The 23,808-nt window shown below is 42.3% G+C and overlaps 1 protein-coding gene across 1 annotated transcript in view; it reads left to right on the top strand.

The window, feature by feature from the left end:
- The first annotated feature begins 3,185 nt into the window (after positions 1 to 3,185).
- The window catches only part of LOC126263238 (synaptic vesicle glycoprotein 2B-like), a 340,497-nt gene continuing 319,874 nt past the window's right edge, over positions 3,186 to 23,808 (top strand). The window contains exon 1 of the mRNA XM_049960322.1: positions 3,186 to 3,219. Within this exon, the coding sequence (XP_049816279.1) occupies positions 3,186 to 3,219 (34 nt within the window). The remainder of the gene's footprint in view (positions 3,220 to 23,808) is intronic.

The raw sequence follows: 23,808 nt of genomic DNA, 5'->3' as shown, positions 1-23,808 counted from the left end.
CGAATCCTGCCTCGGGCATGGATGTGTGTGATGTCCTTAGGTTAGTTAGCTTTATGTAGCTCTAAGTCTAGGGAACTGATGACCTCAGATGTTAAGTCCCATAGTGCTCAGAGCCATTTTTTTAACGTAGAAGAAAAGAGGGAAGAAATAAGGGTCTTAGCACTAAATGTAGCGAAGGATACGTTGGGAAGAAAGAAGAGAATCACGACGAGAGGATGGTTCAACGAGACATGCCAGAAGACTATAAAAGAGGAGGAAGATGAGGGAGGATTGTTTGGCTGACAGGGAGAATGAGCGGAAAAGAGAACATTTTCTCAATATCAGAAGGGGACATAAGGAATCCCGAGAAAACAGAAGAGAATGTGTCTAATCAGCTTATTAGAAGATGTTGGGGCAGAGAGCCAATTTTTCCAAAGCATCAAAAATAACAAACGTGAATTTCATTAGAGATAAGAATGGGGCCTTGGTAAATGACACCAAAAGAATTGTAGAAAGATGGAGAGAATACTTCTCAGTACTCTTGAATCGCCTAGATCCAGATAAGGTGCTACCTACAAACACCACGGAGGAATGGAAAGGGAAGAAGAATGGGAAGTGACTGATGGTTCAAATGGCTTTAAGCACTATGGGACTTAACATCTGAGGTCATCAGTCCCCTAAAGTTAGAGCTACTTAAACCTAACTAACCTAAGGACATCACACACATCCATGCCCGAGGCAGGATTGGAACTTGCGCCGTAGCGGCAGCGCGGTTCCGAAATGAAGCGCCTAGAACCGCTCGGCCACATCGGCCGGCGGAAATGACTGAACAAGATATGAAGATTGCAATCAAAAAACTCAGAAACAAGGCCCCCAGGAGTACAGAATAACAGGAGAATTAATCAGAGAGAGAGGTGAGAACTTTGCACTCAGAGGTATATAATCTGAGCCAGCTGATATGCAAGAATGAGACATTGCCAGAAGAATGGAAATTGGCCATAATATGTCCGATATACAAGAAGGGAAGCGAAATGTAATGTGGCAACTGCGGAGGTATAAGCTTGCTAAATGTAACGTACAAGCTACGATCTCTCATTATTTTCAGGAAATAACAACCATTCATGGAGAGCAAGATATAGCAATATCAAGCTGGCTTTCGACCAAACCGATAGACAAAGTATCTCATTTTCACCCTAAGGCAATAACTGAAAAACACTGGGAATATGATAAAAACATCTATAGTTATTTCGTCGATTTTCAACGTGCATACGACAGCATTCAAAGGAACAGCTTGTACAGTGCACTATGTTACTTCAGAATCCCCGTGTAGCTGGTGAGAATGGTGCAAACTTGCATGGATGGACCTTGGGCAGCAGTGCGTTTTCAATTGGGAAGGTCAGAAACATTCGAGTTTGAGGATGCTGCCTCGTGTATCCTGCTCAATGTCACCTTAGAGAAGGCAATAAGGGTGTGTATGCAACAGGAATGGGCTGGAGTACAGATGGATGGTAATTTCAATTATCTCACATATGCAGATGATTTAGTACTGTCTAAGTGAATCAATCCATCAACTGTAAGAAACGTACCACAAAATGGACAACTACGCACGGAAGGTTGGGCTAAAGGTGCAGGACAAAAGGCAGTTCATGCAATGAGGAAGAAGAAGAGAACAGCAAGAATTCCTTGAGATAGGTGGCCTGAGATTCAAGAGAGTTCACCAGCAAAAATACTTGGGACAGCATAGAAATGGATATCAAGCAAAGAATAGCAGTGGGAATGAAATGCATGTATTCTCTCAGGGAGACGCTCAGCTCAAAATCAATACTAGCGAATACTAAGACGAGAATCTATAACACAGTGATATGCCCAGCAGTCATGTACGATTCAGAAACCTAGAGCACGACAAAACGCGAAAATGAAAAACCGCTAATATTTGAAAGAAGAGCAATGAGGAAGATATGGGAACCTATCTTAGATAAAGGAGAAAGGAGAAAGAGGGAGAATGAGGGAATCTATCTCTTGATGCAACAACCAACAATAATACAGAAGTTGAAGAGCGAAAGAATGCAATGGGCAGACCAAGTAGCCCTTATGCCAGAAGAAAGACAGGCGAAGAGAGCATTTGAGTGGAAACCAAATACCAGACGCTCCACAGGACGACCAAGACAGCACAGGATGGACTACCCAAGGATATGGCAACCATGGCGACTGAAGACACCTGGTGGAACAGAACACAAAACAGCAAGGTGTGGAGGCAGTTTGTGGAAGTAGCTCATGGTCTGCAGGGCCTTTGACGGCTGGATGTGGTGTAATGTAATGTACCAGTTATCGGCTTTTTTAAACCGACAAAAATTCCGTTTTTACGCCAGAAGTATGAAAACTTTGTAAATTAAGTAAATTAAGAGAAAAATTTTGAAAATACATCATATTTTGAAAAATTTGGTTTTTATTCGCCTCTCCTTGAAATAACATACATTCTTTGTATTTAAAAAGGTTGGCTACCCTACTCACCGTTCGTGAATAACCGGAAAGAATGTGTAAATCAAATCGCTGAAACCGGGAGAGTGACTGAAAACATTCATATGATTGCGTAACTGTCAGAGACTTGTGTCAGTCGATTGTCTCAGATAAAGTGAAACCACTCAAACCTGGGGAGTGAGTGAAAACATTCATATAGCTGACGTGGCCGCAGAGATTAGTTTAATTGTTCGATTCCACGGAAAACACCGCCTGAACGTAAAAACAATCGGCTGCTAAAACCAGTCAGTTGTCCCATCACCAACTCCTCCCCCCAGGCCCTAGTGTCTGATTAGACGGTTGGATGGCTGCGGTATGTTCTCAGGTCTTTGCCTTCAGCGTGACTTTCGAATGCTATATTAACAAAACTCGCGGTATAATTACATTTGATCGCGACCAGATTGTGCATAGGGTACAAAATCTCCGAAGTTGTGCAGAAAGTGTGATCTTTGTCAGCTGACTTCGAGATGTTATTCACAGTGTATCCGAGATTAAGACAGGCTACGCAATCACCGTGCTGCGGTCCTTACGCTACTGCGCATCTTGTGACGACACAGCTCGAGACAAGATAAATCCTTCGCTATAAGTAACGTGTATCCTTAAATGTACTCTGAACTGTCGCTACTGATAATGGTTTTCCTTTTTACCTCTCTACACTCGCTCCCGAGTTCAGTAATTCGTTAACAACCATGAACAACACAAGGGATCACAAGGACACTGAAGGTATGTCCCGAGTATGGAGAGGCTCTCGAAACAATGACAAAGACAATACGAAAACTTCTTAAGATTTAACGTTGATGTTTCTGAACTGGTGTTCGACTACTGCATTGCATCCTGTATTTTAGCTTGTCCAGACATACATACCGGTACATTTTGTTATGCCAAAATAGTGATCTTCTTTTGAAATTTAAATCACGTTGAATTTCAGTCATATATGAAGATCTGTATTACAAGGTATCATTTTGGTTTTTTTCCCAAGCCATCAGGCAACACAAGCGCCATCGTATGAAGGGGAATGCTGCCTCAGCCAGAGTCATCCGCTTTGGGAAACAACACAATGATGACAGGGTTCATGTCGAATATCGCGAATTTTAACAGCGGGTAGAATATCTGAAATTTCCGATACACGGAAATCGTTTCCTGGCTGGCAACCTTGACTTAGGTAATAATGTAGGATAAAGTATGTCACTTTGAACTTGTGTGTGTGCGTTCCTATATAAAATCTCGGAACTATCGCTTGGCCAATCCATTTTCGCTCCTTTTTTGCTGCGCACGGGAAGTTACAAGTGCTGACCACTAGCAGACTGCGTGATTACGCTGATCGGCCTAGCAACAATCAGGCAGCACGCCGCTATGAGTCCAGGCACTCACTGCTTTAGTCATGTCTTTTATGGGGCCATTTTTAGGCAACACGTATTCAACGACGCTTCATGAGTCACTCAAAATCCTAGGCAAGATAAGTTTTTGGAGGCACGAGGAAATAAACTGACTTGCACAGTCATTCATCGAGTAGTACTTGCAGGCAGTCTGCAGATGTCTATCATGAACCAAATTACATTAATTGCACTATTGTAGTTGTAATTACAGAATTCTTTCAATACGTTTGTGTTAAGATTGTCCTCAACTAAGATGACAAACGTAGCTGTCTTCACCAGTCTCCCTGAGAAGCAAATGCAGGTGTGTGATGATTCATGAAGTCTCGGAATACAGAATTCGTTATCCAGTCTTTCTTCAAGTGAGACATTAGGTTAAGACTCTACCGATATATGAACGATAATTACCCCGTAATTATTGTATGAGATATACCGTTCTCTAACAGTTAGCTGGTCAGTTATGATTGCCATGTAAGCTGGAGTTCACACTAATATTGCACTTTCTTCATCTAATGAAGTTGTTAAACTTCCTTATGACGCTTGTTCAAAATTCTCACATTGCTTTAAAATGGGCGAAGTTTTTCTTAGTTCTCTGTTTAAAGTGGAAATAACAACGCTATATCTCATCTGACCCTGTGACAAAACAGCTGCCGAAACAAAATTTTGCAACGAACGTGTAATTCACTTTTGTGACGCACAGACGCGAATCTAAGTGGCACGGGGACATGGTGTCATAACCAACTCCCAAAGACATTCACTTTAGTAAAATCGTTCATATTTTTACACGTATAAATTTCCCAATCTGTCAGTTAACTTACTTAACGTCTCGAAGCGGTAATGAATTCTGCATAATTGCAAGTTATATTTAAAACAGCATGTGGAGAACATTTCACTCAGGTAAAAGGAAGCTGGCCATACTTGCTTCCAGCAACAAATCCAAAGCGTTTCCAGAGTCCAGAGGCTGGACCGCAAACCACAGGGCATTGAATAAGGAAGACAGGAAGGAATAGACCCTGCGTTAAGGAAAAAATAACAGACCTACTGACTTTCTGAACGCAGACAGAAATAAATGAAAGAAACAAGACCTTGCTCGCATAGCTATACTCTTCACAACTGTGTTCACAATTGCAGTGCTAAGTGACACACTGGTAATAGTGAATGCACACTTTCGTTATATATTGCGTCAATTTTGATGTTTCATAGTTGCGAGAGTTTGTGACGATTTATTTATTTATTTTTAGTCATCAGTCATCTGACTGGTTTGATGCAGCCCATCTCCTGCACCAACCTCTTCACTTCAGAATAGCACTTCCAGTCTACATCCTCAACTACACTACTGTCCATCAAAATTGTTACACCAAGGAGAAATGCTGATGATAAACGGGTATTCATTGAACAAATATATTATAATAGAACTGACATGTGATTACATTTTCACGCAGTTTGGGTGCATAGATCCTGAGAAATCAGTACCCAGAACAACCACCTCTGGCCGTAATAAAGGCCTTGATACGCCAGGACATTGAGTCCAACAGAGCTTGGATGGCGTGTACAGGTACAGCTGCCCATGCAGCTTCAACACGATGCCACAGTTCATCAAAAGTAGTGACTGGCGTATTGTGGCGAGCCAGTTGTTCGGCCACCATTGACCAGACGTTTTCAATTGGTGAGAGATCTGCAGAAAGTGCTGGCCAGGGCAGCAGTCAAACATTTTCTGTATCCAGAAAGTCCCGTACAGGACCTGCAACATGCGGTCGTGCATTACCCTGCTGAAATGTAGGGTTTCGCAGGGATCGAATGATGGGTAGGGCCACGGGTCGTAACACATCTGAAATGTAACGTCCACTGTTCAAAGTGCCGTCAATGCGAACAAGAGGTGACCGAGACATGTAACCAATGGCACCCCATACCATCACGCCGGGTGATACACCAGTATGACGATGACGAATACACGCTTCCAATGTGCGTTCACCGCGATGTCGCCAAACACGAATGCGACCATCATGATGCTGTATGCAGAACCTGGATTCATCCGACAAAATGACGTTTTGCCATTCGTTCACCCAGGTTCGTCGTTGACTACACCATCGCAGGCGCTCCTGTCTGTGATGCAGCGTCTAGGGTAACCGCAGCCATGGTCTCCGAGCTGATAGTCCATGCTGCTGCAAACGTCGCCGAAATGTTCGTGCAAATGGTTGTTTACTTGCAAAGGTCCCCATCTGTTGACTCAGGGATCGAGACGTGGCTGCACGATCCGTTACAGCCATGCGGATAAGATGCCTGTCATCTCGACTGCTAGTGATACGAGGCCGTCGGGATCCAGCACGGCGTTCGGTACTACCCTCCTGAACCCACCGATTCCATATTCTGCTAACAGCCATTGGATCTCGACCAACGCGAGCAGCATTGTCGCGATATGATAAACCGCAATCGCGATCGGCTACAATCCGACCTTTATCAAAGTCGGAAACGTGATGGTACGCATTTCTCCTCCTTACACGAAGCAGCACAACAACGTTTCACCAGGCAACGCCGGTCAACTGCTGTTTGTGTATGAGAAATCGGTTGGAAACTTTCCTCATGTCAGCACGTTGTAGGCGTCGCCACCGCCGCCAACCTTGTGTGAATGCTCTGAAAAGCTAATCACTTGCATATCACAGCATCTTCTTCCTGTCGGTTAAATTTCGCATCTGTAGCACGTCATCTTCGTGGTGTAGCAATTTTAATGGCCAGTAGTGTATTTGTTGAGTGTATTCCAATCTCTGTCTACCTCTGCAGTTTTTATGTTCGACAGCTCCCTCCAGTATGATGGAGGTTATTCCCTGGTGCCTTAACACATTTCTTATCATCCTGTCCGTTCTTCTCGTCAAAGTTTCCCATATGTACCTGTCTTAGCCTATTCTGCGGAGAACCTCCACATTTCTTTCCTTATCAGTCTACCTAATTTTCAACATTCCTCTGTAACACCACATTTCAAACGCTTTGATTCTCTTTTGTTCCAGCTTCCTCGCAGTCCATGATGCGTTACCACACAACACATGTTTGATATTAGTAGACTTCTTTTGATCAGGAATGTTCTCTTTGTCTGCTTTTTGTGTCCTCCTTGCTTTGTCCGTTATGGAATATTTTGCTTCCAGGGTATCAGAGTTCGTTAACTTCATCTTCTTCGCCGTCACCAGTTTAAGTGTTAAGTTACTCGCTGTTCTCATTCTGATACGATTACAGTTCTTAAATCAGTTGCATTACACTTGTTCTTCTCAAATTGTTGGAGAATAATTTTCAAGTGTAGTATTTCTCTGAATTGCAATTTCTTGGGAATATTCTAAAGCGATGTCGGGTGATGGGAAGTTAGGTTTTTTGTTGGGGGGGGGGGAAGAGGGGAGGGAGAAACAGACCCCGAAAAAGTGTGATCCGCATGGTACCAAATAATAGATCCAAGCCTGGAGTGACAAACCACTGTTTAATAATACAAAAATTTTTAATGTGATTTAGATAGTGCATCCTTGTTGACAGTGAATTACCGACATTTACGTCACATCATCAGTTGCAGTACCTGTATTACAGGTCTAATGTTCTGTGCTGACAACCAAACATAAACCATCAGAAGAATAATCATCAACGGAAGATCTTAGCTAAACAAATGAAGCGTCTCACACCATACTGATACTTCGTTTTTATAGGGGTTGTAATAGTGTCTAGGGTTCAGAAATCATTAAATGGTAGGATGATTGTCTCAGAATGACGAGTGCAAGACCATAAGCCAAGGGTTGCATACCATCAGTTCCCTGATGGTCATGCAATCAAAAGAGCTCAATTATCAGTAACATTATTTCTTCAGTAAGACACTCATACAGACGTTGATGGTGATGACTCGTTGGCACGCATAAACCCCCAGGCAGAAGTTGCTACCTCAACATAGCACAAGGCATCATGCTTGGTCCATGCCAGTGTGAGTATGCAGGGCGGCTGAGTGTTGCCTCAATGAAGTGGCAGTGGCTGGGGTGGCCTTGCAGACACAAGAGTGGCGTCAAGTGTCCAGAAGGAGTGTGTGCTGAACAACCCTGCTGTTCCCAACGGTCTGACAGGCGCGTGATGTGCTGGTGTGCAGGAGCTGTGCCCAGAGCCCCTTGGAGATGCTAAAGCTGCCCATTCACAGGCTGACGAGCCGGCCGACCTACCCTCCTGCACCAGCGCCCTCCCACTGCTTAAACGGGTCGCCGATCCATCTGACTGACTGTGTGGCAGACCCTACTTGTGCCCAGTGTCATGGTAGCTTTCACCATGCCAAAACAGAAGGGAAAAGGTCGAATTGTGGGGTGGTAAGTAATGGTCAGGGCTAGCAGGTAGCATTTTGCCAGTGGATCCGATGGACCTGAACTGTGAGCCTTACTGCTATAGAATCATCCCCCACAAAGACAAACGTGTTGGGGCAGACCTGCTCAGCAGAGGCTTTGGGTGACCATTCGGCCTGTCAATGGGCAGCTTAAGGGACTGGAAGAAGTCACCTTGGAGGAGGTTCCCTATTGGTGACACCGCCTTGAGCCCCACTTCCATCAGGTCTATCAGTGGCTTGTATACCAATAGCTAGCAGAGGATGCAGCTAGATCTAGTCAAAAGCTGATTGGCCCACGGGGGACTGACGGATGGCATGAAGTATTTCTCGATGTCTGCTGTAGTCGAAGACGTGGTATTGCTAGGGTCTGACTGGCGAGTATTTGTAGCTCCACTATCCAGATTTGTTGTAACGACCTAGCCTTTCAGTCACAGAGGTGACCAAGATAGTGCAGTGCTGGGCCACCGCATGAGGAAATTCAGTACACCACTATGGTGGACTGGGGCGTTGCACCATGCTGTGTTAGTAGTATTTCAGCTCCAGCTGCAGGATTTCATAGACCTCTCCCTTGTCCACTTCTCCATGGGTTGCAAAGTCTGCACAGAGGGGTACTGACACAACACAGTATCAATGCAGGTAAAAGAATTTGTTGTTTTTGGCGCCCGCGAGAACGTAATGCACACGTGAGCAACTGAATTACAAAACACTTACCCAGCAGTGAACAGCATCCCTCCCTACCTTAACCCCCACACCTTAACCACCCCCCCCCCCTTCTCTCCCCCTCCTCGCATGTTAATCTGCATTGCAAATTGGCACAGACTCCTTGAGAGACAGAATGTGATATGGAATAATCCTGATCCTTGACTGCTCAGCCGCTGATCACAGCTCAAGGAATTTGTTCTAAGACATGTCAGTCTTCCCTCAACTGCAGAACAACGAGGACGTGCATTGTCATACTGAAGGTACAGCTTACAAGTGGCAAGCCACAGGGGAAGAAACAGTTACACAAGATGGAGAAATAAATTTTTATACTGTCCTTTCGTAACAATGATGGGACACATACCAGAGGCGTCGTTTTCTCTTGCATGAGAATATCCCTACGACCTGACTGAATTGGCAAACAGGATGTATCGACTAAGTGAATTTGTTGCGTACTGCTGCATGTATCGACGTGTAACTCAGGTCGTAAGACCAAGAAACCTCTTCCCACACTTCGAGTGTTGACAGTGTTCCTACACCTACGACAAATAGACTGTAACTGATGACAGATAAAACACAATACATTTAATTCCATACTGCGCATGGCCTGATCACACCATTAGAAATAATGCATGGAAATAAATCAATAAATGAAACAGAATATTCTAAATTATTAGGTGCACATACTGATAAGAACCTGAAACAGAAGTTACATGCTACACATCTGAGAAATTTCTAAGCTCTGTAGCTTTTGGTTTATGGATAATATCAAAGTTTTGAGATGAAAATATCAAAAAATGGTTATTTACTTTTCCTATTTTCGTGCATTAATGTCTTATGGCATCATATTCTAGGGTTCTCGTCATTGGATGTACAGGTGTTTACTGCACAGAAGCTTTTAATAAGTATAACGTGTCCACTCTAGCATCTGTTGTACTCGTAGGTAGATCATTAAACAAACGAGCTGACTGACAATAGCCTCAGAGTACAATTATTCCCTTTGAAGTTTTTGTCAACAGTCAATCACAGTTCGGAGGGAACAGTAACACTAGAAGGAGAAATGACAGGTATCCGTAACTCAGTGTGTGTGGGGGGCACAGATAGGAATGAGCTATACTGCTATAAACTTTTTTCATCGCCTACAGTGGTGTAAAGAGTTTAATACACCACAAAAATTAACTTTAAAAACAAACTGTAATGATTATTAGCTGCTTGAATACTATTCATTCTCGACAGGAGACTACTCCAAGAGAGGGCACTATGGACCTACGTATACGCCATCTCCCTACAATCTTATTAGTACTTATTCCTGCTATATGGAACTGTTCATCCCTCGAGTTGGGATTCATTCGGACTATTCATACCGCGTGCTGCCGCCTTCATAAGCATCTGTACAGACTCACATACGGGAGCAGCGACTTTATAATCAACCTTCGGTAACCCTGATTTCCATAGTCTAAGTCAGGCGAATATTATGGCGGTGATGTCAACAAGGTCACGGTAACTTTCTTCCCGCAGACACATGTAAATCTGCTCGGTACTATCTTTACTGACCTTGAAGCTGATGGCGTGTTGCGCCTGCAAGTGTGTCTATCTTATCACCATCTGCTGTAACAATGCCAGTTTTCCTTGAGATGTTCCACGACTGCAGCCTTTGTTCTCTTGTCCTCCTTGTTCTTGACTTATTAGCAGCAGTGTTTATGTCTCATCTCGCAAGCAGGTCTGAGGAGCCTCGATCTTAAACTTATTGAATGATTCCGTGCTTCCTTCAGGAAATGTAATATTTTATTTGTTTATTGCTGGTCTTCATTAGGTCCGCTGATTAGGAACTAAAGCACACTTTAACTTTTCAATGTTTATTGTAAGTATTGTTCTATAATTATGGATGGTGGTATTTTAAAAGGTTTGGTTGTTTCTCTTTTGGTGAAACTTCGATTGGACTCTGATCTTAAATAGCGGTTGTCTGGGGACAGTATCTGACTTCCTCGGTCATCTAGGACCATGTGTATGGCAGTCTCAGTCAGATTCACAGCCCAGCATAGGTTCATTTAACAGAACCGACTCATAAATCAAAGTTGTATTGTTTTTTACTATGTGCGACGGATAATTCGGATGAAAGAGATTAACTTTTCGACGGGCATGAGAGGAGAGGGAAGGTGACGTACAAACGGTAGCTGATTTTGGAATGTGCCAACTTGCTCCGTAACCATTTACTTTCTTTCTCTCTCTCAATATCGGTACGTCACAAGGCGTCGCGTACATTACCGCGACTGAAAATATTATGTAATGGCTAGGGATTAAGGAGGTGCAGTTTGAGGTACTTTAGAACATTGGTAGATTTAGAAATCAATTAAAAATTTATTTATTCAACAGGGGCCGTTCACTTCTCTACACATCATCATTAGGCATTCGTGGGTTTCAAAATGAACATCATTCTATAAAGTTTGGAAAGTAGGAGACGAGGTACTGGCGGAAGTAAAGCTGTGAGGACGAGGCGTGAGTCGTGCTTGGGTAGCTCAGTTGGTAGAGCACTTAACCGCGAAAGGCAAAGGTCCCGAGTTAAGGTCTCGGTCCGGCACACAGTTTTTTAATCTGCCAGGAAGTTTCATTGCTCCGTAACCATTTACTTCCTCTCTCTCTCTCTCTCTCTCTCTCTCTCTCTCTCTCTCTTTCTCTCTCTCTCTCAATATGTGTATGCCACAAGGCGTCGCGTACGTCATTGTGGTTGAAAATATTATATTATGTAATGGCTAGGGATTAAGGAGGTGCAGTTTGAGTTACTTTAGAATATTGGTAGATTCAGAAATCAATTAAAAATTTATTTATTCAACAGGGGCCGTTCACTTCTCTACACATCATCATTAGGCATTCGTGGGTTTCAAAATGAACATCATTCTATAAACATCGGGATTCTGCGATTAAGCTTCCGCCGGCCATGTAGCCGAGCGGTTCTAGGAGCTTTAGTCCGGAACGCGCTGCTGCTACGGTCGCAGGTTCGAAAGCTGCCTCGGGCACGAATGTGTGTGCTGTCCTTAGGTTAGTTAGGTTTAAGTATTTCTAAGTCTCTGATGACCTCAGATGCTAAGTCCCATAGTGCTCAGAGCCATTTTTGAATTAAGCTTCCCATAAATGATTCCATAGAGAAGCATTTACATTAAATATATTAGAAAGACAAATGGAAACACAAAAGCTGTCACAGCCCAACTTTTGGAAAGTGACGAACTACGATATGAAAAAGGCAGAAAGCAGTTAAATCATTCGCCTGTATCCACATTCGGAAAACGTACACTAACTACCTTGCAATCTATTCTCATTCCAAATACCAGAGATCAATCGCTAGTGACAGGGACGTGCATCAAGCCTGCAAGGTTATTTCCACATTCAACACCCAAAAGGGAAAAAAATCCCTGAATCAGCAAATGAAGAAATCTCTCATATGAATAGGTAATCATTTTGCTCATTATAATATAATACATGTAAAACGATTGACTGAACAGGTCCAATAAGTTAGGCCTCAGGGCATGTGGTGGGATGGCAGATGAAAATCTCACTTTCTCAAATAATTTAAAAAATGAAAATTGGGAAGAATACAACATACATGTAAGGACTCAACCAGTTCAGCACTTCGTGATCCACAGTTCAAGCAATATGATTTAATTGCAGTAACATAACAGGAAAAGGGGAGTGGGGGGGGGGGCAGCACACGTGGTAACCTGAGGGCCAAATAATTTGCTCTATACGCCCGCATCTCGTGGTCGTGCGGTAGCGTTCTCGCTTCCCACGCCCGGGTTCCCGGGTTCGATTCCCGGCGGGGTCAGGGATTTTCTCTGCCTCGTGATGGCTGGGTGTTGTGTGCTGTCCTTAGGTTAGTTAGGTTTAAGTAGTTCTAAGTTCTAGGGGACTTATGACCACAGCAGTTGAGTCCCATAGTGCTGAGAGCCATTTGAACCATTTTTTAATTTGCTCTATATTCAAGAAAATAGAGAAATGTAAGAAAGGAATGAAAATTTCTACCACATATAGGGATTCATTTGCTCTGATAGCATATCGGGAGGGGGACGGGAGTGGAAGGTTCAAGATGTAGGCTGAAGGCCAAATTTGCCGTATCTCCAAGAAAATCCAGAAATGGAAAGCTGATGGGAATTTCCACCATGTATGACTCTACACATTATAACCTTTCGTTTGAACTGCCTGTTTTTCTCTAACAACCAACATATGAAAAAGATGATGAAGCTAACTGTAAAATGATATGACAGTGAATGCAAAAGACGAGTCATCAGTAGCTGCAGGCAAAAAAGATTAATGATCCTATAAACTACTACAACTATTCCTCAGCTCTACAGCTTTTGGAGGGCCTTGGCCTGCATCATAATATCCTGCCATTCTATCCGGTCCATGGCTTTCCGTCTCCATCCTCTGCCTGCCACCCAGCTTTTTCATATCTTCTTCAATTCCATCCATCCATCTCTTTGTAGGACGTTCTTCCCGTCGTCTACCTCCAGCCTTGCCATCAAAATTCTTCTTACATGTTCTGTCTTCCTCCAACCTGACCACGTGTCCTGCCCATCGCACTCTTCTTATTTTAATAGTAGTGACAATCTCAGGTTCTTCAAAAAGTTGTTCTTATTCTGCATTTGTACAGATGCGCCAACCTTCTTGATATTGGGCCGTTCAGACAACCATGCGGAAGGAAGCAAGTATATAGATTAAAAATGAGACTGTGAAACATCTACCTAAACATAATGTCAAAACTTTTCTGTTTGTGGCCTTTTTGTTTACTCAATAGTGAGATCCTTGCCTGTACTTAATTCTCACTAGATGATGGGCTGAATTGCAGTCAGCTCCACGTTGGCTCCTAACATCCATTAAGTCCCATAGTGCTCAGAACCATTTGAACCTAACATCCATTATGTCTGATCTGTGCCTCCTGTCAATCAATACATAGTCTATCTGATTTCTTGTTTGTCCATCTGGTGACATACATGTTTCTTTGTGTATATTTTTGTATGGAAACCATGTACTGCTGACAGTCATGTTTTTACTTATAGAAAAATCTACAACCTTAATGCCATTGTAATTTGATATTTCAATGAGGCTGTGTCTTCCTATAGTTGGCTGATAAGCCTCTTCTTTTCCTATTTTTGCATTCAAGTCTCCTATTAAGATCTCTCCTCTGTGGGTGCATGTACATTTATAATTGTTATGTTAAAAAATTTTCCCCTTAATCCTAATATGGACATCCGTTCATTGATTGGTTCAAAGCGCATTACAGCATGTTTCAGTCCTTTAGCGACCAAAAAACCTGTACCAAAGGTATTCGTCCTCCCGCCACTATAGAAGATTGTGAAATTTCCTGAGTCCATTATGTCACTTCCCTCCCACCTAATTTCCTGGAGAGCCAATAGTTTTATACCATAGTTGTTAACTCGCGTTAGCAGCTGCCGTAGGGCTCCAGCGTGGTATAGGCTCCGCACATTCCATGTTGCTATGTACATATCTCTTACCCTTTTATGTTTGCTACGGTTGTCATCAAAATATCTGTCTGGCTTATTACTTTGTTAGCATTTGCAACAAGTGATTTTTACAGGGAAAGATTGTTAATCTTCCGCCCAACCATTTGAGGGGTTGCCTCTTACAGCCCGCCGTGTAGCTGGTTCCATTTTCAGGGGAACATCCCTAGCCTTTGTAGATCCCTCTACTAACTGCAAGACAGCAGTTGATGGCTGGGGGCTCCTCTGCTTTTTTCCCTGGTACCCTCCATGTCTGGAGGACCTTCCCCTATCTGCCACTTGGGGAGGCGCCCGATGGCGGACCAGTAACCCCACACGGGAACCATCCTCTAAAATCAAACTTAATTTATGCTTTACGAATAGTTCAGTGTTCTATGGCAAAAGAAACACCTCTGACAGACCTACTATCAGAACAAAGTATCCCACTCAAGTTCAGACAACCATACGGAAAGAAGCAAATATATAGATAAAAAATGAGACTGTGAAATGTCTACCTAAACATAATGTGTGAAAGCAAAAATATTAACCTTCCTCTAATATCAGACTGAAAATTTTATGTAATGGCTAGGGATTAAGGAGGTGCATTTCGAGGTACTTTAGAATATTGGTAGATACAGTAATCAACTAAAAATTTATTAATTCAACGAGAGCTGTTCACTTCTCTACACATCATCATTAGGCATTCGTGGGTTTCAAAATGAACATCATTCTATAAACATCGGGGTTCTGCAATTAAGCTTCCCATAAATGATTCCATACAGATGCCCCTGTGCATCTGCCAGTGTTTTACTAGTACTAACAACCAATAGTGACATAGTGCCATAGTGCCAGTGACATAGTGCCATATGGCGCGCAAGCTGTGACCAGCCTCCCTGTGACCAGTGACAGGGGGAACTTTCCTTTAGCCCAGGACAGGAGCGCCAACTACCTTCTTTAGTGCACTGACCTGACTATCACCCTGCCACTGTTCGACAAACTCTCTCTTTTCCACGACATCCTACAACTAAATTAAGTCGGCATGCAGGCCCTTGCCTCAATGAGCTCTGGCCGATAGAAGGCAACTTCAAAATAAAGAACATCCGCCTTCAGTCACAATCGTTATTTTATTTCAATGCACAGTGCATTTCGAGTCCTGGGGGCTGATCTTCAGCTACTTTGAAGCAGTCTGCACCGATTATTTTTCCAGATTTAGGTTAATTGTGGTACTGGTAAGATTCCAGTGGTATATTAAAAAGAAGGTACATTGTGAATAGAAGTTTACAAATCTAATAAAAATCGAAAAATAACTGTTCACATTGGTGGATACATAATTTTTGAAGCAAAGTGCGAGTAAACTTCATTATATGCATATATGCTTTTCTCGTTCTACAGCACAGTCAATGAATTTTTAATGTAAAAATTGTAAACTTACATTCACAACAAAGTGCGCGCTTTGTAATATACAATTGTAACCTTACCAGGACCAGAATTAACCTAAATCTGGAAAAACAATCGATGTAGATTGTCAAAGTCCATAAAGATGAGCCCCCAGAGATCGAAATGCATCATCCATTGAAACAAAATCACGATTGTGACTGAAGGCAGCTGTTCTTTATTTAATGAAAGTAATGCAGTCACGGAGGAAACACTGACAGAACTGTATAAACTTAAACTTCAAAATATACTCACTCAATCATCCGCTCCACACGTAAACATACAAGGAAAAATGGGAACAAAGTGGGCTATGCGCAGATGAATAAACAAAACGAACGTTGTTCCTCTCTTTTTTAGAGGCTTTGCGTATTCGTGGCAGAGCGAAATGGCAGACTGACTAAACAATGGTCACATGTTAAGACGCCAAATGCTCTTAACACTCACGAAACTGAGACAGCTAAACCGTTTCAAATTTATTTCATAACTATGTTCAGAGAAATAACATTTCTCAGTTAATTCCCAAATTACTGCTTCCTAGATTAGCGTGACCAAACGTCCCGGAAAACCGGGATTGTCCCGGTTTTCATCCCTCTGTTCCGGTGTCCCGAAAATTTGTTTCGGGGCGCTCAAAAGTCCCGGAATTCAGTTTCTGAATACATTCCGTGAAACTTTCTCAAATTTTTGGGATTTCGCTATATTAAAGGAAATACAAGAAATTAATATATTTTAGCTTATTTGGCTAAAACCTCCATTGTCCCATACTAGTAATCACAGTATCAGTATTGATACACTCAGGCAATAATTTAGTTTGAGCGGTACTTTGGCCAACAAGTAGTAAGTTGTATTATTGTAACAGAGCTATGAAACCGTCCGATTGTCGCGCCACTTACTCACACACTCATTGTCAGAACAGTGTAGTAGTTGATGTTTTGTCAAACTGCAATAGCTTTTTCTCATATTAGTGGTATTATTGCTGCAGTACTGTGAAACGCAATGCCGAAACGTGCCTGCAAGTTCAATGACTGTTATTCCAAGGAATGGAATTTCATTAAGAAAGGTCGTTTTGATTACGAAGCAGCGTGTTCCATATGTAACTGTTTTATTAGTATAAGTCATGGTGGACGTTCCGACATGGTTGATCGCATCGGGTCAAAGAAACACATTAACAGATACAGTGCACCGATCTGCAGTAAAACTCTACAAAATTATTTTGTGAAACATCAGTCAAGTGAAGAGACGAAAGTTCGAGCAGCCGAGCTTACACTAGCCTACCACACGGTAAAACATCACCAAATTTATAGATCTAGTGATTGTACTAATAAGCTTAACAGCATTATGTTTGATGATTCTTCCATTGCAAAAAAAGTTTAGTTCAGCAAGAACTAAAGTGTCAGCCTTAGTGAAAGGAGTTATTGCTCCCCAGAGTGTTAAGGAGAGCCTTGAATACATCAAAAAGTCTTCTTTCTACGGGATATCCACTGATGCCAGCAATCATAAGGCCACTAAAATATTTCCGTTTGTTGTTCAGTTTTTCGATATTAATCAGGAAATTCAGACCAAACTTTTGAAGGTGAGTTCCCTACCTAATGAAACGTCTGACGAAATTTCAAGATTTTGTATGAATACTAACGAAATGTTTGATCTTGAGAAAAATAAATGTGTGGCATTTTGTGGAGACAATATCAACACAAACTTCGGTGGTTTAAAAAGACAAGGCAAATGCAACGTATTTACCAAATTAAAGGCAACATTGCATGAAAACATGGAAGGCATAGGATGCCCTGCACGTGTTGTACACGATAGCGTGCAGACATCTGCTGACAGTTTAAGCTGTGATGTTGAAACTATTGTCATGAAGGTATACTCACACTTCTACGTATATACTGTTAGAACAGAGAGGCTTAAGGAGTTCTGTGATTATGTGGGAACTGAATATATGAATGTAATGTGTCACCCGAAAACTCGCGGGTTATCACTGTTTCCAGCAGTTGAAAGAGTAATCCGCCTGTTTGAACCGTTAAAAGACTTTTTCCTAAATGAAGACAAAGCCCCCAAAATATTGGTTCAGTTTTTCAATAACCCTTTAAGCGAAGCCTACTAATGGTTCATTCACAGTCAGCTTAGCACTTTGCAGCATGGGATAAAGTAAATTGAGGGAAGCACGAAAAGTGTAATAGAGGTAAATGATGTTTTGAAAAATACTATGGAAACTTACTAAGAAGAGAGAACAGCAGTTCATTTCTTTTAATGTTAAATCTGTCCTTAAAAGAGCAGAAGTATCAGAAGCAGCGGAAAGGAGTTTTAGAGAAGAAGTTAACAAGTTTTATGACACTTGTGTAGAACATCTCAGCAAGTGGAGCGCCTCATATTTACCCTCATCGCCGGTGTTTGATTGGATGTTACTGAAGAAAGTGCCAAAATGGGAAAGTGTTGAAGAGACAGTTCCTTATTTGAAGAGTAAAGAGATTGAAATCGATGATTCGATTCTCTTTGATCAGTTCGGCATACTGACAAATTTTGTTGAAGGAAGTCTTCACAAGTGGAATGACGGGAAAAAAAAAAAAAAACACCATTGGAATGTCATGAGAAGTGGGTGAGTTTTTTAAAAAGCTGTGACTGTCTTCAGCATTACTCTTAGTTGCTAATAATTGCAATGTATTTATTTGCAATCCCAGCCCATAATGCCAATGTGGAAAGAATATTTTCGTTCATGAATATCCAGTGGACTGATGAAAGAAACAGAATGGAGGTGGACTCTCTTGAAGCAATCCTGCAGATCCTGTACAACTACAAAATTGATTGTGCCGAGTTTTATCACTGTGTCTCAAAGAACAAAGACATGATCAAGGAAGCTGGAGGCAATGAAAAATACCCTTTTCTCCAAGGACAGTCAATTCCATCTACAAGTGCTCCTTAATATTAAAGCTCATGTTAATATTAATTGATTAAAAGTTGAATGGTTGCAAAATTTTGTAAGATCGTAATACATTTCTTTATTACTGTATACGCTTATTAAATGTCATTAATTATACAGATAGGCCGGCCGAAGTGGCCGTGCGGTTAAAGGCGCTGCAGTCTGGAACCGCAAGACCGCTACGGTCGCAGGTTCGAATCCTGCCTCGGGCATGGATGTTTGTGATGTCCTTAGGTTAGTTAGGTTTAACTAGTTCTAAGTTCTAGGGGACTAATGACCTCAGCAGTTGAGTCCCATAGCGCTCAGAGCCATTTGAATTATACAGATAATCTAGATTATATCAATCTTTTGTATCCTCTTATTAGTTATAATAATCGGGTTAACAAAATGTATCAACAAAACATTAATATTTAAAATTAAGAAACCTGGGTACATGTGGAATGAGGTGTCCATTGGCACCCGGGTGAATGTGTCCCGGTTTTCACCGATAATAATTTGGTCACCCTATCCTAGATGCTACATTAATTACTTACAAAATGAGATTTCAGTCCTTCCATTTTGCTGAAATCCTTGGTTTTACATAAATACATGTCTTAACAGTTATTATTATTAGTATTATTATTATATTGCCTTCTGCATAACGTGTGGGCCCTACGTCAGACGGTACAGCCAGACTTCTAGCCTCCTGCACTAACTGAGTGTTTCTTGAAGACCTTGACCAGGTTTAAGAGTCTGAACCTCATTGTTTCTACATTTCCTTAAAATTTTTCACTGATAAACAATTATTTACATTTACCTAACGTTCTCACAAGCAGGGCCCAAGTGACAGACGCGATTGTTTGGCGGCTCCAAGCTCGGATGGGCGCCAGAGCACCCAAGTGCAGGATGTATCAGTATTAGGGCCTGGATTTTAATGAGCTAGAAACAGCGAAATATGCAAAAACTAGTGAGGCGAAACTTATATAAATATGAACTTGATAAATAAAATATAACTTTATAAGTTTATATAAAAACTTTCTTGGTTTTTTTATGTACCATGTAGTATAAAATTCACCCCTGAAATATTGTGAGTATAGTACTTAGTTTTTGCCGTGTTGAAACTAACTAGCTTTAATTTTTGAAAGCTCTGCATGTGTCTGAAGAAAATACGAAGCACAGCGAAAACAATTACAACTGTGCAAACAATAAAACCATGTTTCTGTTACACATCATTTGTTTAAAGTATTCCAATCAAAATGTCCTGTCAGTCTTCAGTTTCTGCAAGGCTGCATGGATCACAAGGTGCACTTTCAGGTTCTCCTTTTCAAAGATATACGGCTGTCACTGAGGATAGTTTTGTATCTGGAAAAGCTCCTTACCACATCACAGGATCACAGAAGGTGGGAAGGTCACTTCAGACCAGCTTTGTTTCATTGTCTTAAAATGTGTCATTCCCAGACATTGTCACTAAGTTTGTACATTGCAGAATATCCAGGATTCCGCTGGAGATCACTTTGCAATTTGTTGTTCACTTTGTTAGTCACCTGACAACGAACTCGACCCAACCCATTCTGCACATATTGCACAATATCCAGGGCATCACACAATTGAGTACCAGTAACTTCCAGTCGTGTGATGACTTTTGATACCACTGAAGATCTGGTATTGATGTATGCCAAGTTTCCAGACCCGGAATCTGTAAGGACTTCTTTCACAGTTTTGATAGTACTTGATTCATCGCTAGCAAGCTGACAAAAGATTGCCACAGTTTTGATAGTACTTGATTCATCGTTATCGAGCTCATAAGAGATTGCCACAGTGTTGGTGTAGTTGTTGCAGTAATAGCAGCATTAAGCCAGAACCGCACATTATAAAAACAGGCTGACAGGAGAGGGGCAGTGGAAGTGTTTGTTTCTACACCCGTAGTGGAGCTTTCATATAGATTTTCTTGCCACAGGAAATTAATTTGTCTACATCAGGGTAATCTGATCGCATCTCTTCTACAACTCTGTGTAACGTGTGTGCAGGGCAAGTGTCGTACACCATACTGGGGTAGGGAATCTGAAGGCCATTGCTTTAGCCGTGTACGAGGGTTGGAACTTCAATAGTGGCAACAATTTATTTACAGCTCGTACAAAATAGATACGTGTTTCAAAGTTTTACTGACATTCAAAGTAGTCACCAGCATAGTGTATAACCCATTGCCAGCGAAGTGGAAGTCGTAGGATACTCTTCGCAGTGCCAGTTGTGTTAACAGTTCGAGCGGCGCAGTCTATTGCCCGACGAATTTGTGGCAGTTCTGAAGCGAATGCCGTGAAGTGTTTCCTTCAGTTTAGAAATCGAGTTGAACTCACGAGGGCTTAAGTCAGGGGAGTGCAGTAGGTGGTATAGCACTTAACAGCCCCGTCAGACAAACAAATCAGTAACAGCATGCACTGTACGTGCTTGAGCATTGTCCTTCAAAATGATGGTCAGGTCCTGCGGAAAGTGTCATCACTTCTGTCTCTATGCAGTTCATTTTTGGAACATAACCTACGACCAGCTTGCCACTTAACATCAGCAACGCAGATTTGGCAGCAAATATGAACTCTCCACAGCTTAGAATAGGTAATTTACTCTCCAAAAATTCAGGTAGCCCTTTCCTGTTCCCTCTGACGGTACCACAGCTATAAAGTCTCTGTTGTCTCAATTCAGTTGTCAAAAACAACAGTTCTATTGGAATTAAAAATGGTTTACAGAGTCGTTTTACTATTCTTGTCTTTGGATTCCACTCTATTAACAACAGACATACCAGTGTAAACTCAAAAATTTGAAATGAAACCTGTGTTTGACTCAGCGAGGCACCAAATTTTGTAACATCTTATGCTTCAGGTAACTGATGAATACCCATTTCTAGGATCATGCCCAGAAAAGCTTTTATTTCCTGAACTGTCAGTTCCCTCCACTGTGCACTATTCTTCTGTTTGGTGTACAAATTTGTTTGAAAGCAGATCTGTTGCATCATAGAGTTGTCAAATAATTTTTCAAATTACGCAAATTCACTGTATATCAAAGTGAATATTATTGTCGGTTTTCGGTCAGACATGAAAGGTAAATTTAGTCCTTCAAAATATGTTACATCATCATCACAATTTGTATCTGTAGAATCAGCAGTTTTATCATTTTTTTCATAATTCAGTTCAGCTTCACTCGCAACAGTAATGTTTTCGTCTGTCAACGAAGCTGGATGTACATTGTTGTTGCCAGTCCTTGTGATAAAATTGTCTGCCCACATTTCTAACGTGATGTTTGGAGTACGTAGATGATCACGAAACGAAATAATCTGTTGTTGATTACCATCATCATCAGCTTCAACGCCTAAGTTTCTGGACTCTCTAAAAGCGAAAATAAAAAAAAATCCAAGGTTTTGCTGTCTCGCAGTTTCTTAAATAAAAATTATTGGTACTAGTTGTAAACCACATATTGTGCTTCTATTAGCACATGTTACACAAAAAATCTATATTCATCTGAACCAGAAGTACAGTACTATAGTAACATGAAGGCACTATAGGGCCACACAATGGTTGCTAGGGACACTTGCGTCCCACGAATTGTATTTACACTCAAAAACAATTTCATAAGTAAAATAAGTTTTTGGAGGAGTAGACTTACTCCAGACATTTTTAGTAGCAAGAGAACTTCGAAAACAGTTTCGAGACACAAGAAATTGCGGCTATGGCGCGAAAACTAATGCGACGGCACACCGCAACAATCACAACCTTCATAGAATGAAGATTCTAGTGCCATGGGAGCCCTGTAGAGAAATATGTAGTTTGCTTACCAACGATGTAAATAATGGCCACAGTTAGTGGAACTTGTATGTCCCAGCAAACATGAAAGGGTTAAGGTGTGCTCGCATTCAGCATTTGGCAGCGATTTGAGGACGCTGCACCATGTGACTCCGTGTTGGATATACTATCCAAATACCCCTAGTATCACCCACATATGTTTATGTCACATGCAAACACTATCTTCCTCCAACCTCTCTTGATCCATCTCCTCCTCCCCACGCTGCCCATCTCCTCCTCTCCCTTTGTACATCCCATCCTCCTCCTCTCTCTGTCATCCCATCCTCCTCCACCTCTGTCAATCTCCTCCTCTACTCTCTGCCCATCTACTCCTCCTCCCTCTCACTCTATCCATCTCTTCCACACCATTTCTCTTCCCACCTCCTCCTCCTCTCTCACTCACTGTCCACATCCTTATCCCTTCTCTCTCTCTGTCCATCTTCACCTGCCCCCGCCCCCTTCCCATCAATTCCTTCTTGCTTGCTTTCCATATGTGCCTCCAGTTCCCCATCTCTCCTTATTCATCTCCTCCTTCCTCCTCTTCCTCTCAATACGTTTCATTCCTTTTCTCCATTCATTTACTGCCCACCCCCTTATCTAGCCATCTTCTACTTACTTCTCTCTCCACCCATCGTTTTCTTGCCACCTCTCTCACTATCTCCTACTTTCCCCCTTCTCTCCCCTCTGTTCATGTCCTTCCCCTCCTCTCTTTCTGTCTCCTCCTGGCCCCTCTCTCTATCCATCCACTCTTGCACCACTCTCCCTATCTATCACCTCCTCCCCCTCTCTCTATCCTACCATTCCTTTCCCCCTCTCTCTGACCATCTTCTCCTCCCTCTCTTCCTGTCCATACCCTTCTCCCCCCTTCCTTTGTCCATCTGCTCCTTGCCCTCTCTCTGACCATCTCCTTCTCACTTCCCTGTCTGCCCATCTCCTCTCTGCCCTTCTTTCCCCTCTCCTCCTCCCCCTCTCTGCTCATCTACTCCTCCAACTCTTTGCCCATCCCCTCTTCCTCCTCTCTACCTGTCTCCCCCTGCCTCCCCTCCTTGTGCCCATCTCCTTCTCTCCCCTCTGTTGATCTCTTCCTCCCCTCCCTCTTTACCTATCTCATCCTCCCCTCTCTGTGCATCTACTCCTCCTCCTCTGTTTACCCATCTCATCCTTCTGTCCCCCTCTCCCTACCATCTGCACCAGCCCCCCCATTCCCTATCCAGCTCCTCCTGCCTGTCTCTTCCTATCTATTCCCCCCCCCCTGTCCCTCTGT

Source organism: Schistocerca nitens, chromosome 6, assembly GCF_023898315.1.
Source record: "Schistocerca nitens isolate TAMUIC-IGC-003100 chromosome 6, iqSchNite1.1, whole genome shotgun sequence".
In the NCBI taxonomy this organism is placed as follows: Eukaryota; Metazoa; Arthropoda; class Insecta; order Orthoptera; family Acrididae; genus Schistocerca; species Schistocerca nitens.
The sequence above is the reverse complement of the archived record's forward strand: the minus strand, read 5'-3'. Positions and strand labels throughout refer to the sequence as shown.